The sequence below is a fragment of the Scaptodrosophila lebanonensis genome, unplaced genomic scaffold (assembly GCF_003285725.1).
Source record: "Scaptodrosophila lebanonensis strain 11010-0011.00,11010-0021.00 unplaced genomic scaffold, SlebRS2 tig00000096-arrow-pilon, whole genome shotgun sequence".
In the NCBI taxonomy this organism is placed as follows: Eukaryota; Metazoa; Arthropoda; class Insecta; order Diptera; family Drosophilidae; genus Scaptodrosophila; species Scaptodrosophila lebanonensis.
The window spans coordinates 3,356,486-3,375,246 of NW_022060567.1; the positions used below are offsets into that span (position 1 = coordinate 3,356,486).

At 36.4% G+C, this 18,761-nt stretch overlaps 1 protein-coding gene across 1 annotated transcript in view; it reads right to left on the reverse strand.

Moving 5' to 3' along the window:
• The window catches only part of LOC115627478 (AF4/FMR2 family member 4), a 122,978-nt gene that overhangs the window by 40,798 nt on the left and 63,419 nt on the right, over window positions 1–18,761 (reverse strand). The window contains exon 5 of the mRNA XM_030523156.1: window positions 9,637–11,025. Within this exon, the coding sequence (XP_030379016.1) occupies window positions 9,637–10,872 (1,236 nt within the window). The 5' untranslated portion in view covers window positions 10,873–11,025. The remainder of the gene's footprint in view (window positions 1–9,636; window positions 11,026–18,761) is intronic.

Below are 18,761 nucleotides of genomic sequence, written 5' to 3' on the forward strand. Positions count from 1 at the left end.
AACAATTCTTCCAATGGAAGCTATAGGATTTACCAGAATATCGGAATGACTCCATAAATTCCAGATATACTTTAGATATCTTCATAAACATAAAAAGTAATCCTACTAAAAGTGACTTTACTAAGAACGGAAAATACCAGTCTTCATAACAAGTCATGTGTTCTGTTGTCGTTCAAAAGTTCTTGGTGCTCATACAGACGGAAGGAAGGAAGGACGGACAGACAGATAATGATAATAACTATAATGATTCGTCTTGCGGAATATATATGACTTGTACTGCCCGTTACATATCTACATTTGATGATCGGACTTTCTATTGAAAGTTCTTATTGATTATTTTTCTGTTGCACATATACGAATTATTTTAGCCCTACTGTTGACAAAAAGGTAGATATTTCTAAATTTAATAGAACTGTTAGATGGACATGAGTGACAATAATTATATTATCAGTGTTTGTTTTTTAATACTGCTTATTATACTTCTGTAGACAACATGCAAAAAATTTGTCTAGAATTAATCCACTTGGAGAGGTAAGAAGAGATTATTGTATGCCATAATTATATTTAAAAACTTTAAATCAAGTGCTAATTTGTGATATGAAGGAATTATTTTCAAATACTTAAATATTTATTAATTTGTTATTAGTTATTGATTTAATTTATTTAATGAAAAGTTGTATCCTTAAATTCGATAAATATTGAAAAATATGTATATGTTTTTATAACTAAAGAGCTCCAATTCCTTCCTTCGTGATTCAACTCTTGTGTTTGTCTTAGTTCATTCATCAACTTGAGTTCACTAAGAAACTTAAATGTCAAGATGAAATATGTCCACGTGATGAAATTTGATGAACAGTTTTGTGTGGTGGAAAAATATCCGAATTGTTTGCTATTTATGGATGAACTGGTCTCCATTCTTAATCTCTCCAGCTTAAGAAGCTATATAAGCAAAGCTATTTACTACGTTAAGTTTTCGCTTTACATATCCCTTGGCTATCTGAAGGCAAGTTAGAAATTAATCTTTTTTAAACAACTTGTGCCTGCTTAACTCCCTCGCTCACACTCTCTCCAGCGGCTTTAAATTTTCGCTATGCTAGCAAGTTGCAGGCGCAGGGAAGCGTAAAACAGGCAACTCGACTGGCAAACAAATTAGAATTGCAGCAGCAAAAAAAGGGGGGGAGGGGAATAGAAATATATATGTATGTATAGTATATATAAAAAAAGCAGGCCGGCAACTCTCAGTGCTATCTAGAGTGTCATAATTAAAAATTCAGCAAATTACACATGCAACAGCGACAACAGCACACACCCACACATCCACACACACGCACACACGCACACACAACTGCAATCGAGACGAGACGAGACTTTGGCAGGGACGGGAAGACGGAGGCAGCAGTGTGCATGAGCTCTCATGTTCGTGCTCATGACAACGGCACGACAACAACAACAACGACAACGATAGCTACAACTAACTGTACGAATACGAGTATACGAGTATGTGGATATAGCCATGGCTATAACTGCCACTACGACTCCGGTGATGACGACGACCCCAATTTCGCACTTAACAGCGCACAGCAAACCGCAGCAAGCTACTTGTGGTAGCTGCGGCGCGGGTGGCAGAGGCTGTGGCGACGGTGGCTACAATGGCGACAATGGCGACGATGGCGGCGCTTACGCTGATTATAGTGGAAAAAACTGGCAGTGTTGCCACCACAGTCGAGGTACAGTGCAAATGATAATTCTCGCACAATCTGAGCTCACCGATTTTCTGGGTGCTTAAACGGCTTTCCAATCATCAATCGTTCTATAACGATAACTGCAGGTCTGGTCTGGTTTGTTAATCAAACAACAATATACAGAGGTGGTCAAAAGTATTTACACATATTCCATTATCGGACCTTTTTGTTGATATTGCTGGAAGTTAGTTCCGAAAATGTTGTTTTCACATAGTATAGTCTGATCTATGCAGAATGAAATGGTAGATCAATCAAAAAGATAACGGTTCATATGACGAAATTGTAAGCAAAAGCAAATCAGTTGCGGCGAATATTGAACGCAAAATAATGAATATTACCCCGACACATCAACCGAAGCGTATGTAATTTACTTTATACTATATTAAGAAACCTATACAGTCTTGACGCAATGTGTTATGAACAGATGAGTCCTCACTTCAGTTTTATGGTTCATTTGGTAAAAACTTGATGCATCTGCGACGACACCAGAATAATAAAGCAGTACAGCCACTTAAAAGATTTGGAGGTGGCACAGTCATCATACTGTGTACTTGGGGATTTGGTTCCGATCGAGGTCACTTTAAATCAGTACGCTTGTATTGGAATTATATACGAACATGCCTTTACAACTAATTTTTTGAGTCTAAAACACGACAACGCTTCTTAATATAAAGGATGGATACCCACAAATTTTTTAAAAGACTTAAGTCGCATCGCACAAATTATAGTGACCAAGAGCTTTCTAGAACATGACGGATAGTTCAATGCGGATAAAGAAAGCCCAGTCTGCGGTTTTAAGGTATGGAGACTACAGATATTTGAAATTAATTTTGTCGAATTAGTTTGTCACCTATTCTGGCTTGGTGGAGTATCCAAAAAAAAAAATTAAAACGAGAAAGTAAATCTGCATTCTGCATTTGCTAAGTATAAACGCATTGCACAAATAACATTCCAGTATAAGTCCAAAAGAGAGAATGGAATATAAACTCAAGCCAGATCGCACTATAATTTGTTTGGTTGCTCCCCATATTTTACGTATATTGCATCTACTCTTTGCTTTAGAGAGACATAGAGGCTATATAAGTGTTAGCCTAGTCAGTCATCTAGCTGAGAGTCTGTGCACATTCTTAGTTTGCCTTAAAGATTTTGTTGTTGCGTTTGTAGTCGCCTTTGGCTATATACATAGTATGTATGTACATTAATCAATGACTTTTTCGGATTGGTTGGGATGTACTGAGAGTTTTCTTGGAAATCTTGACATTAAAGCCCTCAAGCATACTAAACACGCATACTAAACTTATATTAGAGCTAGTTGTAAGCTGTGTTGATTGGTCGCATCAATCGAGATGGTCGATGTGTTAATCGAAAGATCAAAGATTTCGAAGAGGAATTGAACTGACTGACTGACTTCTATCATTCTAAATGGCTAAACCTCACAAGACCAACCAATAATCGATTACTGTGAGCGTATTTCTCAACGCTCAGAGTCGATGTTCTGTATATACATCTGATTGAAAAGACAGGCAGGCCGTTTAATTAATGTAGTTTCATATATCTACGTATGTTCCTGCATTTACTCGCTATATTAAGACGAAATGAATCCGTTTTAGACCAAAAAGAGTATACTAGTTTAGTGTGAATGTAACACACAGTAGATGTGGTATAGACATACAAATATGTTATAAAAGAGTATGACAAGACGAGGCGAGTGAGGTTAGAGATAGTAGTTAAAAAGTACATTTTTAAGTTGTCCAGAGATAATTCTTTTGAGTATAGATGAGAGAGTACATTATACTCACAACATAAAACACGAAGTAGTAGTAAATAGTATCTGGAATGAACAAGTAAAGACGACCAAAGAGATCGCAGTACTCTACATCAGTAATTGTCAGCTAATGGGAAACACGACAAGTTTGGCTAAAGCTATGATTAATTAGTATAATTTCTCTATGTTTTAAGCATGAAGTCACATGAGGTGCATTGTTCTTTAATACGTAGTCATTTGTTCTACTTCTTCCCTTCGACATTTTCCGGCATAAGCAGTTGCTGAAATCGGCTTCCTTAGGTCCATGTCGACTCTTAATGAGACAAAGAATTCTTTTCCATCCCTGGCAACCCACAAAAATAATAAATATGTTACAAATAGGCGAATGTATTTCAATTGAAAACATTAATGTTTATTATTTGGTATTATCTTTTCGTGTTGACTTATGGCTATACTCCAAGACTCTTTCTGAGCTACACTCAGTGGCCTTGTAATCTGCCACTATTTACACAAAACAAAAAGAGCCCATTCAACACGCCATAACAAAAGGCCAGCAAAGTTTCAGCAACAACTGCAACAATCATTGGAGCTGCATGCAAATTGCCACCTCGTAGCAGCAGCAACAACAACAGCAGCCTTGGCGAACTTTCGCAAGTTGCGGCAATCAAATGAACCGACAGCGAGTGAAACACGAGAATTTCACGCAGCATGCAACAGCAGGCAACAATAACAACATAATGGAAACGCCCGGCCAGAGGCAACACCAGCAATCGATTGTTGTTGAGTCAGGCTTTGGGCTTAAGAATTTATGGTTGATGCTGCACAATGGGTTTCTCGATTCTGATTTTTGGCCAAATCTCTAAGCTGTTTGATGCGTAGACGAATAAAATACTAAAATTTGTGCCTTAACCTCACTCATGATTGCACATACATACACTGCAAAAAAAATTGCATAATACAAGTGCATATTTTCATATTCAATTCTACGTTCTAATATTTCGGTTTTGAATCAAATATAAACAACCTAAATTTAACCAGAAACATGTTTAATTACTGATTTAAACATGAATAATATTTAAACAAAGTGTAAATCTTTGTCAATAAAGTGTGTGACGAATACTTTAATGTTGAGCCATATTTAATTTAAATATGCACCCACTTCAAAAAACAAATAGTTACATTTTAGTAAATTTTAATATTTTTCTTAACATTGATTTGAAGTTTTTGTAGTTGATTTAAATAGACTAGAAATATATTAAATTTTAATATTTATTAATTTATTAAATTAATTCATATTTACAAGTGTTAATATTTTAAATACAAAGGGACACGTGGTCGTTAAGAATGTGTCAAGTATATGTATATAATCAGCTATTCCTCAATTTAAATATTATTATTGATTACAAGCTTTAATAAGCAGCGGATAACGTCAATATTTATAACAGAGACAAGATTTGAAAATTACATTCTGATAAAAGTGTTCTGAATGAATGAAGTTAAGGTGCGTAACAGTAGGAAGACCCAGTAATTACTAACACTACAAATTAGGTGACCGAATAGTGATAATAATAATTGAATTAACTTGAAAACCTAAAAAATAGCTTGATTAAAAACAATTACACTATTGTTGTTACAAGAGTAGACAAGACAATAAAGTGCGAAAAATATTTAATACTTGTTAAAAATAAACTTTTAGCCTAATCAATGTTGTTGCCACGTCCACGTCATCGCTTGTGATTAAATATCGTCACATTTTGAATTTAATTGGAATATTAATAAATATTAATAATATTTAATATTATATTTAATATTAAACTTGAAATTGAAGTGTCAGGCTTTATTTCTACTAAAAGCACAATGTAGTGAAATATCGATGGCAAAAATATTCAAATCTACGTGTAATATTAATTTGTTTTTTGTGTTTTTTTTAGTGTATAATGCATCACCATTGCTTTATGTTTATTTTTTACCTTGACAACACTGGGATGTGGGAATTGTAACCTCCTTAGCTTGCTTTATGTAGCATTAATCATCGGTATGATACAAGTATTGTCTATAACTAAAACGTTTATAATGTTTATGGCGATTTTTTTTTATCTCTTAGGCTTACAAAACCTAGTACAATATGTCTTTGATGAAAAGGGAATCAAGCCAAGCTTTAGACATATTTAACATAATTTTGCAATTTTTCTCTTCTCGAGTTATTGATAAGCAAACTCACATATTTTCTAAATTGAGAGTCCACAAAGCGGCAGTCCATCACCTCAGGATTAAAAACAATGCGATCTTACGATGCACTCCATGCTTCCACGCTCGTAGCAGCTTTCTAAGCATTACTCGAAACAATTTATACGAAATCTATTAAACAAGAGCGCTATTTAGACCTGAAACCTCCGAATATCTCGGACTTATTGGCTCTGAAAATTGACTTCTGGTCCACCGTAGTGCTGCTTTCAATTGAAACAGCGGCATGGGCCTTGACAGCCAGCAATTTCAATGCATGTCTGTCTATTTCGATAATGGGCAGCTAGCCACAACAGCAGAGCAGTTCACCTGCGGGCCCCAGTCAAGGTAGCTCTTGGAGCCAAGCCAAGTCAAGTCAAACAAACAAATACAAAGCCTGTCAGAGAGCAACAGCAACATCAACATCAAAAGCAGGAGCAACAAAGAGCAGAGCTGGACGAGCTTTTCATTTCAGCACCAGCGACTTGATGATGGCAAATTCCTTTCTTCTGCTCGTCATCCATTAATGCCAAGCAAATTAAAATGTTGTGCACAATGCAAGACATTTTTACGTTGCTTGAGTGCAAGGCAATCTAAAAGCGCCAAACAGCAACAGCAATAAGAGATAAAAAGTAGAAGGATGTACTCGTATAAAAAAGGAAACACTGCCTTAAATTATAATGCAATTAATAAATGAGAAGTCGGGCAAATCGCTGGCAAAACGCTAAAGCGTCAGGGTGAAGCATGAAATCTCATGAGTCCAAGTGCAAGGGCCAAGGCCTTTCATGGCTGCAGCTTCAGAAGACGAGGAGTGAGGAGTGACGGATGAGGTGGGGTGGGGTGGGGTGGGTGAGTGAACAAGATAGGGAGGCTGGTGGCAGTAAAAATGCAAATTACGCTAATGAAGTGTTCTGGGTCCACCCTCTCGAAGTATCCGACACCGTGGCTGTCGCCAGAGTTCAAGTACAACATAAAAGCAAGCGGAACAAATTCGTTTCGCCCCACATTCCACCGCCGTTTGAACGTGCCACTATGCAACCGCCATTGTTGCAGTGTATAGTACTTACATGCGAGCATTGAAAAAGAATTTGTACTTGCACTTACAAGTAAGTTGGTTAATTGGTGCCACAACATTGGCTGCCCTGCCACATACTTGTTGTTGTTCTTCAAACTTCGCCAACCTTTTATTCGCAGGTGGACAATGCCCAACGACTTTGGCTTAGAATGTGGAAGTGAAAGTCGAAGAGGAAGAGGAAGAGGAAAAGAACGACCAACATTCGGCGAAAACTTTGAAAATTAGATTGGAATGTGCGAGGAAAGCGACCACCGAAGAACTGATTGTGGATTTAAAATGGGAGGACAGCCAAAAAAATAAAGGACATGGCCATTTAAACTCGTCTTGTGATATGGATGGAACATACATAGTATGGGTACTTTGTGGGATCTGCCAAGTAATTCGATCTGCAAAAGTATACTCTTTACTAGTTGCAAACAGTTCTATAACCAAACACACTTGGTGGCTCTTCTTTTAGCCGGACACTCCTCTTAGCCGAACAATTTTCTAGAAAATGCGTTCGGTTTACTGAGTATTTAAAGCGAGTGAATGTCCGGCCAAGAGAGTTTTCACTGTACTTATATTCTTTTCATTTTTGATTCTGAGTGGTCCCATAATAATACGATTATCAATGTGCACGTGAAAAATACATTTGTATACCCTGTACCCGAAGGATTTTATAAAATCAAGAAAGAAGAAGAAATGGCAGAGCTCGTTTGAGGCGGGTCCGTCCATCGGAACGCCAGGATGTCAAAAAGTATAGACCATGGTCTGCAGGTACTCCAAGGTTATTTTCGTGTTTAAAAATCGAATATATACTATAAGTATATGGTATATATTGAAAAAACCAGCAGCTTCAGTCTCAAAATTTGACATCCAGATTCCTGCAACTCCTGAACTTTTGATTTAATTGATTTCATTATTTTTGAACTTATTTACGTACGAGTATGTAATAGGTTTTATTTAATTGCATAGCATTAAAAAAATATCGTGTCCATCATCAAAGAACGCTTTAAATGTTTTCGAAGGAAATATACTTATAATATGTACGTCTGCTTGTATATACCATTTTTTTAAATTTTGAATCTAAAAGAATTCGAAATAAATAGTTTAAATAACACATTTAAAAAATTCCTCTATTATTTATTTAAAGAAAATCTTCCTGAAACTAAAATTTCACTTGCACAACAGATGATAACTTTTCTAATGAAACAAACATTCCCCAAATTAGAATTACCTACACGGAGATAAAGCAAGTTGGATTTTGTACGTCAAATACTGAAGAAAGCAGATTCGCCACCATGAAGAATATACTATGAATATGTCACTGAAAGGCATATCGAAAGAAATCGCTCTAGATTTGTCGGTCTGGAAGAACGCTGGCTTCCTGAGGCACATCTCTCAATAATCCCTACAGAAAATCCAATTATGTCAACCGCATGAGCTGAATAATAGACATCCATCTTATTCTTAAATTTGATTTACATCGGTTAATTGCAAGGAAAGTTATATACATAAATACCTCGTCTAGTCTTGCATGTCTTTACTTTGTCTTGGCAAAAAGTCGCATGGCTGTGTGGGCTTTTCAGTGTGTGTGTGTGTGTGTGACTGTGTGTGTGAGCTGTTGGTGCCTCATTAAAAATTCAAATTAAATAATTGCTAAAAATGCACTAATTAATTTTATCTGGCGCGCACGAAGTGCAACCAGCAACTGGCTTCCATTGCCGGCGTCTTTCCCCTTCGTTGTTGCTGTAGCTGGTATTGTTGTTCTTTTATTTTTGTGTGGCGGTTTATCGTACAGTGGAAGCTCTAGTGACGAACTAATTCTATATACACTAGTATATATATGTATTTTTTTTCCAAAAATTATTGTAATTTTAAACTTTTTCATATTTGAATGAATAGCAATTAACATTATTTTGATACGTTTTCATGTTTTCAAATTGACAGTTCTTAGTGAGAATTAAATAAATAAATAAAATATGTAGTATAGCTAATAAATTTGTTTGCTAACTTTTTCTACTAACTATACCCCAGATTACAGCTAAACTCATAAATAATATTACTTCTGCAAAATGCGCGGATGTATGGAATAGCAAGATCAATGAATTTTTAAGGGCATTTTCAAGTTTCAAGTTTTTATAGCTCTATGGACAGTATAGTATTTATTTAATAGAGTTCAATTCTATTATTTGTTATTTGAAAATTAAATAGGTGAAGGAAAATAGTTTTTTAACTATGGATTTAGCTCCCAAAATCAGTCACTCTTTTTTTTAACGCTTTTAACCATAATTTACTCCACATTTGGGATAGATATAGTTATAAGCCGGTTTATAAACATTTTCACAAATGTTAAATTTTAGAAATTTTGTTGAAATTCTTTAGCGAACAAAATGTGCAATATTCCATCTGGGTAGCCTTACTTTTAATTCCACTTTGAACGACCACGATCAGTGGTGGTTACTGTTGTTACTCTTATTGTTGTTGTTCCGCCGATTGTTGTAGTTGTTGTTCATGCCATTTGCTCATTGCTTTTGGTTACTATTTTCTTCTCCTTTTATAAAACCAAAAAAAAAATTACCTCTGTTTTTTGCAGCTGTTGTTGTTGTTGTTGCTGGTTAAATGCTGTTCGCGGGCACTTTTTGAATGTGGAAAAGAAACAAACGCTAATTACCCTAAAAAGGCAGCGAACGTCGTCTAATTTGCGCCTGGACCAGAGCAGACCGGAGCAGAGCAGAGCAGCCAAGCGACCAGCCAGCTAACTGGCCAGCCAAGCAGTAAAGGCAAAGGTCCAGAAATATAGTTGTAGTATGTAGGACCACCCACCCATAACAGAAAGTCAATGCACTTACCAGTGAGCCATTGTGGTCCTTGACAGGCGATGTGGCGTTTATCACAGTATGTGGCAACTGTTTCAGATTATTGTGCTGCTGTTGATGTTGTTGTTGTTGCAGTTGCAGTTGCTGTTGCTGTTGCAATCCATAATCCGTTTGCTGTTGCTCATGTGAGATGCCAAATATAAAGGGACCAGTGGACGGCAGTTGCTGTTGTTGTTGCTGTTGATGTTGCTGTTGAAAGTCCATGTTGCGGCGTGTGCAGAAGTCATCCTCGAAACGTGACGGATGGCCGAGGTAATGTGATGGCAAGTATACATCTTGCTGATAGCTACCTACATTGCCATAGAGGGGAGCTATTGATGATGTTGCTGGCGGTACGTTGGCCACAGCTGCCGGCGATGTTGATGTGGAGGAGCAATTTGATTTTGATGTACCCGTCGAGGAGGTGGACACGGCCTTGCCATGATGCAGCTGATGCTGATTCTGATTCTGATGCTGTTGCTGTTCATAGTAATGATGACGGGCATGGGCATTCGCATGGGCATGGGCATGGGCATGTTGCTGCTGAAGCGGCTCAAACACAAAATCGCTGGACTGCGCTGTCGGCGATGGTGGACTGCCATAGGGATAGCCAATGTGAGGACTCTGCAAATGTTGATTGTATTGCTGGGAGAGCGCATCGAAATCATTGAAGCCATGCAGACCTTTGGCACTATCCCGTTTCTGTTGCTGCACATAGGGCGAAATATAGGAACGCTCCTCCCTGGAGGTGGTAGTTGCTGCTGCTGATGCTGCTGCTGCTGCTGCTGCTGATGTTGCTATTGCTGCTGACGCTGTGACATTTAGTGGCTGCATGTGCAACGGGGGCGTGGGTATGGGAGGCAGCTTCTTTTTGGGCAGCAGTTGAGGAACCACAGCATTGGGCTTGCGCTCGCCCAGAAGTGGGCGTTGAGAGTTGTTGTAGAGATGGCCTCGTTGCATGCATGCCGGATTGGCCATATTGCTCGAGTAGAGGGACATGTTGTCATCGTAATCGTTTAAAACATCATCATCGTCGTCGTCGTCGTCATAGGCATTACCGTAAATGGCCGCTGGCTGATGATCATAATATTTCTGTTTCATATTGGCATTTGGCGGTGGCAAAGGAGGCGGCAATTGTGAGCCGTTATTGTTGTTGTTGTTGCTGCTGCTGCCGTTATTATTGCCGTTGCTGGTGCTCGAACCAAAGAGCTTAGCCAATTTGACAGTCATATTTGTTGCCTGATGCTCGCCCGCCGTCACTCCTCCCTCCTTTTGGCTTTGGCAAAAAAGTTTTTCAATTAAAATGTTTCCAAATGCCAAGACAATGACAATTGTTGCAGTCGTTTTAGTAGTTGACTTTTCCTAGTTTTGCGTCGTCTGCTGCTGCAGGAAAAAAACAACAAAGAAATTCAAATAAAATCAACATTAAAAACTTGAAACGCTCCTCCTCTTCCATGCATACATATATATAATTTGTCTTTAATTATTCTATTTCAAATAAAAAGTGCAGGAAAATATTGAATTAAAATATTATCAAAAATCTATCAAGAGGAAGTAGATGGTTTAACGTCTTTGCGAAGCTTTCTACCCTTCATTATCGCTTAAAACAAAAAAATTACTCCTCCATTGTCATGGGCCACCAGATACGAGTGATAATCCTTCTAAAATTCAATCGTTCCTATAGCAGCTACAATGTATTATGTAGACACGACAAGTCAGTCGTGACATACCTATTATCTGTGCCCATCAAAGAGAAGCTCTAAGACTTGTAGAGTTAAGATTCATGTATCATTCTTCCTTATGGGTGTTACAAATTTTAACAGATATGTAGAGGGCATAAAAAAAAAAGATAATGTATGACCTCCTTTTTATTAGACAACTATAAACAATAATCACAAATAATAAAAATATTTTTTTTATTTATTTTAATTTTTGGTTTTCATTTAATTAATTCATTTGCATATTAATTTAGTTTCAGAAAACAATAATGTAACGTACTACAAGTACATACAAACATTTATCAACAGAAAACGAACAAATAAGCGACGTCATGATGTATTACTTGTAGTGCAAAAAATTAAAGATTAAATAGGGCACAAAGCTGACAATAATAAAGCATAAGGAACATGAGCGTAATTAAGAATAATATTAAATTTTCTGAAAATCAAAATAACAAATATTTGTAGAATTTGAATTGTCGAAAGTACCAAAGGCTGTTGGAGAGTCTACAAAAAGCCCGATCCAATACATGTATTTGTGATGAGCACTTATTCCGAATTGAGACGAGAGGTTTTAGCATTGGTTTTTGGACTTCCCTGCGGAATAGTAGAATGTCAAAATTAAGAAAAGCCCATGACATTTCTGGTCTACAAAGATAAGAGCGCACGCACTCGATATCTGGAGTTAGTTCCATTGCCACTAGTATTGTGGTTCCTTAAGCGAATAGAGCAGTTCTTACGCGACCTGAGCTACGACGACCTCCATTCCTAAATTTTCTACTACAGTTCACAAAAAAAGTATTGTGGCTTCACAAACAGATGTCAGTTTGTTAAACAAGCAATGAGAAATTATAAATAATATCGAAATCCGTGAAAAATAGTGGGATGTCTGCAATTGAATCTCCAGAACAGAATCTCCAACCATCGATCAACTTGGAAAAATGAGGTGCCACTGTTTGTAGTAAAGGAATCTACAATCTACAAGATAACAGATTTCCCTGCAGAAAATAATCAGACCAGCTTCTTAGGTTGAGTGCGTTTAACAATCATTATTGGTATACTCCAAAGTGTTTATCGTAATTCTTTGTTATTTGGGTAATTTTTGAAATAGTCGTTCCGCGAATTTACTAGGGTTTTTAATAAATTCAGCTCGCAAGTATGTATATTTTTCATATGTCTATTCATAGCAAGAACATAAGAGAGTCGAAATATTCCCAAACCATGACTCTGTATATATACTTATAAAAGTATATACTATACTTATAATAGGGAATAAGAGTAAAAGGAAGAGTTCTATTTCCTATCAGTTTGGGAAATTTCAGTTTATTTGGGTTTGCAAATAAAAGAAAGTTTTGGACATGTTTCAGGTTAAGAAACTAATCAAACAAATTTTTGTATCTATATAAAATATACTTATTAGCAACTCAAAAAAGAGCAGCAAAAGCTGATCCATTCCCTGTTTTCTTCTTCTGCTGCTGCAATTGTAAGGGCAATGCAGAAACCACACACAGGGATAGGGGAGGGAGGGGAACTGTGTTGAACTCTGCAGTCAAATCGACGACATTTTATAGATATGTGAACATGTGCGTGTACATGTGCAATGGATATGCAAAAAGCTAACAACGCTTTTTAATTAAAAACATTTACATCAAGTTAGAATTGAAATATCGCGATTAAAAAGACAAAAAGAATGAGAGACCCGCAACAAGTACTGAATGCCCTTAATCATTCCACCTTCTTTGCTTGCCCCATTGGTTGTCATAATAAAGTGTTTCCGCAAAACATGCAGTCGAAACACGGCTAGTGAAAAAATGCGCATAAAACACGCCAACATTTATATGTCAATAACAATGTAAATTCATATATAGTATATGTATGTATATATGTACGAGTATGTATCCTACAGCTTTTTCACCCACCAGCTGTTCGCTATTATTACTGTCAGCATGTGCACTATTTTTTTGCAAAAGTTGCGCTTTTTATTGTCGCGTTGCGGTCGCGGTTATGTTTCAGTTTAAGTTTGCCACAGTTGCTGGGTAGCGGAGGGGAGTGGAGGGGCGTGGCAAGGTCATGGTGTGTCGCGTCAAGCATGGGATGCTCCAGAAGTGGCATTTTCCGATCCCAACAACTTTGAAACTTTATTGAGTTGTCTCACCACAAGTATTTAAATGATTCCTAGATTTTGAAAAATGCACAAACAATTTTTTCTTTTCAAATTTGCGTTGCATTTAAGGTCCAAAGCGTTGTGCTTTTATGTATCAGTGACAGATTGGTCTTATTAAAAAGCAAAACATTTCTAAAGGTAAACAAAATATTAAAGCAGCCTAAAAAAAAATAAAATGTAATCTAATTATAAGCAGTTTTCATGTTAGACATTTTTCTTGTTTGTGGGCCTTCTACTTGGTATCCAGATTCTCCTAAGTCCGAGAAAGGACGAGTTTGAGGTTTCCCCCACTCCCCCGAAATTCCTGTTTTTCCCATAATTTCCGTAATTTATGCAATTCTTGTTTCCTCTCTCTCATTAACTGAAATGGTTTTTCGATGTGCGGATCTGAATTTACGACTCAAACCTGCTGCCATATGCGAATCCTTCTTCTAGTTTCCCTATGGTTAAACGATTTATATGTTTTCGAATCCTGCATTTTCGATTAAATGAGCAGTTTCTTATATTTTAAAGAGTTTGCATTGCGACAATTGTTGTCTTGTGGTTTTCAACAACCGCTGGTCGTAACTTGTTCCAATATCCATGCAATGGAAATTTCTTCCTAGGTGTACTCAATATTCAATATACAACTACAACAATTAACCTTATTGCATTTATGTAAAAAAAAATGGTACTTTGCAATTGTTAGAAGTGTTATATCAAGATCTGCTTAGCTACAATATGTTAAGATCTTAGCTGAATAAGCATATTTGATTTGTACTTTATAGCTTTTGGGGAAAACCGATCGTATATTTTTCGAGATGTAGGATTCCTTTTCATTTCAGTGAATAGGAATAGTCATTAGGAGTCAGACATTCAGATGGATACAGACAATTTGTCGAGACCGATTATAAATGATCCATATAAGGGTCAACTACCACATGATTTTGCAGGAAACATTTCTTGTTGGTAAAGATAATGAAACTTAATTGCATGTTGAAAAAATGTTAACGAAGTGCAGAATAATTTGGAATTGCTTTCTTATAAATAAAAAGATATTTGTGGAATAGATAACTTCTTGGCTCGTGTTTATCCATTTAAGTTTCTATGAAGAATAAGAATCATCGTGCTCGAAAATTAGAGACAGAGTCTATAGTAATCACTGGACATATAAGAAACTTGTTCGTTGGTCCAATTGGGCTATTTATGAATTTATGCGTTCAGTGTATTGTTTGTACAAATTGTCAATGAATGAGTCCGGAGCTCCCTTTGACTACTATGAGTACGAGTATATGTAATTAATTAATGCTTCAACTGAAGTCTCAGTCTCTTTCCTTTTCCGTTTCCAGTTCAGATCCCTTGACTGACTAACTTCAACTCGTCAATGGCTAAAAGAGTGCGCTTCACAATGCTTTGTCGTGCTGCAACTTTGACACGTCGACTCTTTATCCTTCATTCCCTTTTGTGTTTCCCCCTTTGATGTGTGTGTGTGTGTGTGTATTTGCTTTCGGCCATTCATCTACCAACTACCATATTGCCACTGCAGCTAGCTGGTCCACTGTCTATGATGTAGTGAGCATTTCGAAGCTGTTGTTTCGATGCTGCTGCTGGTATTGCTGTTGTTGTTGTTGATTTCATATCATTTTTAATTTTGCAGCAAAAGCCATTCCGCTCCAACTTGCCTTTTTCCTCTGCGACCGAAACGAACATGTTGTACGTACGTGGGGGCTTGTCAAACAAAAAAAAACCATCAGCAGCAACAACAACATCAAAACCATCAGGACGGCAAACAGAAGAGACCAGAAAAAAGTGCAGCGCGACAAAAATAACAAAAAAAAAGGAAGCACATAACAGAAAAAGTGCAACAGTTGTAATTTGCGTCAAGAATTGCCGCAATATGTAGAAAAAAATTAACTTTCAAAGTTGCAGCAAAAAAAGGGAAAAAACAAAACCAGCCACAAAGAGGAGAAAACCTTAAATGCAAAAAAAATGTATATATATTTCCAAGGGCAAAGGAAGACAGGACCAGTAACATGGTCAAGGAGACATGGAGTTGGCAATACAATGGGGATGCAGAGTACAGAAACCAAGGAAAGTGATGTACTTTGTTGCTATTTACACGCAATTAAAACGCCCTAGCAGTTCGTCCAATAAGAAATACTTATTTCTCATTACAATCGCTAATTTAGATGCAAGCCGAAAGCTAAAAAATCTAAATTAAAAAAAATCAAATGTTGAAAAGAGATTTAAACAGTTTGTAAGAAAATCTACTATTTCAAATTTAAAAAAAAAACTGCATTTTTACTCGGATTCAGAAGCTACCTTTCGAATCGAAGGTATTTCAAGTGAATTTTGAAACAATTTGATCATTTATATTCCTTCTTAAATACTTAAATTTCGCTACTTTCTTTTGTTAGTTATTAGAAGCTGCCCGTTAAGGTATTTCAAGTGGATTTTGAGAAAATTTAATATTTTTTATTCTTTCTTAATTACTTAAATCTCTTTCTTTTGCCCCAGCTTTTGTTAGTTATTAGAAGCAGTCAGATGTTAGAAAATGCTTCATATCTTATTAAATAGAAAATGTTTTATAGCCCGAACCCTTTATTTCAATAAATAATAAAAATACTCCAATTTATTTATTTATAATCCTGAATAAATTAAATGAAATGAAATAAAGTTCTCTTTAGTTGTCCTAATTGCTTGATTGACAATCATTATCCATTTAAAACAGAATGATTAAATGGGTGGAGATCCATCAAGTGTTGTTTCTATATCAGAATGAAAAGCAATTAGAAATTTCCAAACAGATTCGAAATTCTTACAAGATGTTCCAAAGTAAACAGGAATTTTGGAAAAACACATTTCCAACCCGATAAAGTATAATTATATTCTTAATTAGTACGAGGTGACAAATCGATCTAGAGACGTTCGTCCGTCCGTCCGTTTGATTAAGTGCAGGGCATCTCACTGTCGGGCTTGCTCGCCTGTATCATTTTTTTTTTTTCAAATATTTGCTTTATGGCTAAGACTGAAAGTTCAAATGCTTGAACCGATGTGAAATGGCAGTAGTGTTGGCAGAAAGTGTTGGCCATATGCGATAATGAGCATGTAGTAGGTGAGTGCAGGTGTCGGTATGTTCTAGCCCGGCATGAGTGACAATGACTTGTGGAGACGACCTGAAAGCCATTGTGCGCGCCACCCCAAGTGTTGCAAGAGTTGCCTCTGCTGTGGCGCAAATGCTAATTAGACAAAAATGTCAAAATAAATAGTCGAGGTTTGTCAGGCATTTATGTATGTATATCTGAGGTTCATTAGTAAGGTAGTAAGGCAGACGCAAAACATGCAAATGAACCTAAACGCTCGTCTCCCAAGCAAAGGACATATGCTTATATTCTAGAAGCAATCATTTAATACAAATCTGGAGAAATATGTACTGGGTATGGGTTTAAAGTTTACAACTGATTTAATCTACAAATAATTACTATCAGGCGTGTTCTACATTTTGATTGCAACCCAATAAATCGATATTTATTTATGTAATTATTAGTTCCTAGTGGAAGCAAAAAAAAAAAAATTTTAAATGATTTGATCACCTCACTTAACCTATTTTATTTTTTGTACCAGTGAGCCAACGAAAATATAGTACTAGCAGTACAAGTATGTCTGAAAAGACTTGATTGGACTTGAATGGAGATTTGCATTGCAGATGAAGAAATCACAGTTTCAGATTAAGATAGATAGATTAAGAAATTATATACCCTATTATTATGCAACTAAGTATCTTGTCTTTTATTAGCAATCATTTCTTATCCATTTTTCATTTGGTCGTTCACGGGCAACAATCGCGTCAATTCCGTGAGATATGAGTAAATAACAATATAATCATCATCGCCGTTGTCTATTGGTTTCTCATATCATGTACTCGAATCTTATAAGTTTTACTAGAAAATCTATAAGAAGATTGAAATAGGTGTGATCTGCATGAGGAGACGATAACTTTTTAACCATAACAGATGGGGACAAATTAGTATCTGTACATTTTTTATATTCCATCAATTCAATCGAATTGTAAGTACTTATGCTTCACAGATTGCAGGACGAAGGGAGGAGATGCAATAGTCGGTCTCGCGCGTCCTCTACTTTCCTTATGTCTTGTACAACACTTTGTTGCACATAATTTCTGACATCGTCGCATATTTGCATTGCGCATAAATTTTTGTTTAATGCAGGCCCAGGGCCCCGAAACGTTACGTGGCATATTTGTTGGCCATTTGTACGCTCCAGCTCGCCGGCGTACTTTCTCGCCTTTAACGGGTGCTTGTGTGCAGCTGCCTAAACTTTTCTTGCAAATTCTTATACCAAAAAAAAAAAAGGAAAATAAGAAAACAAACAACAATTGCCAGTTACTTGACTTGCCGCTGCAGGTTTTTATGTGGCAGACGTGACAGGAAGTGGTAACAGCTACAAAAATAAAACCAACATGCATCACTCAGCCAACTTAAGTGCCAAATAATGGCTGCCCATACACAAGCCTAGCCCTCATCAGACCTTTTATGTCAAAAATAATAACAATAGAAAAAAATAGTAGTCTTTGGTCACGGGTCGCAAACTCCAAGTCCGTTCTATCTACATTTCATAGATAATATATTTTTACTTATTTTGCATCCCTGGTGCCTAGATCTGTTTTAACGACCCACAAGGGGTATGACAACAGCATCTTCAATATGAAATTTGCAATAGATTTTCTGTACCGAAAACAAACTGTGTTCTTTTAATCTTTCAAATATATACAATCATACGCATACAATCATATGCAATTCTGGACCAAGTCAGTAAATAAGCAGGAATAACTGAAACCATTAAAAATAATTGTAGATATCCAGTTTAAATTGGTAGCACCAGCTGGTCTCTTTTCTTTTTTATTGAAACATTTAATAAATTGTTAAAGGTAATATCTGAGTAAATGCTCTGCATAAATAATCTTCACTTATAGCCCATATTTGAGCTGCAATTCAAAATATGTTCAGAAGTGCCTCGGAAATTCGACTTAAGTCGATTCATTTTTTTTAAACCAATAACAAAAATTTTAAAACAAGAAAAGAAAGCTTAAGTCGAGCAGGCTCAACTCTTAAATACCCTCTACCACCCCACAAAAAAATAAATAAATTCAATTAATTAACTAAATTAAATATAAAATATTCCATACATGCATACATACATTTACATTTACATCAAAATCGTGTCTATGCGTGTTTGTG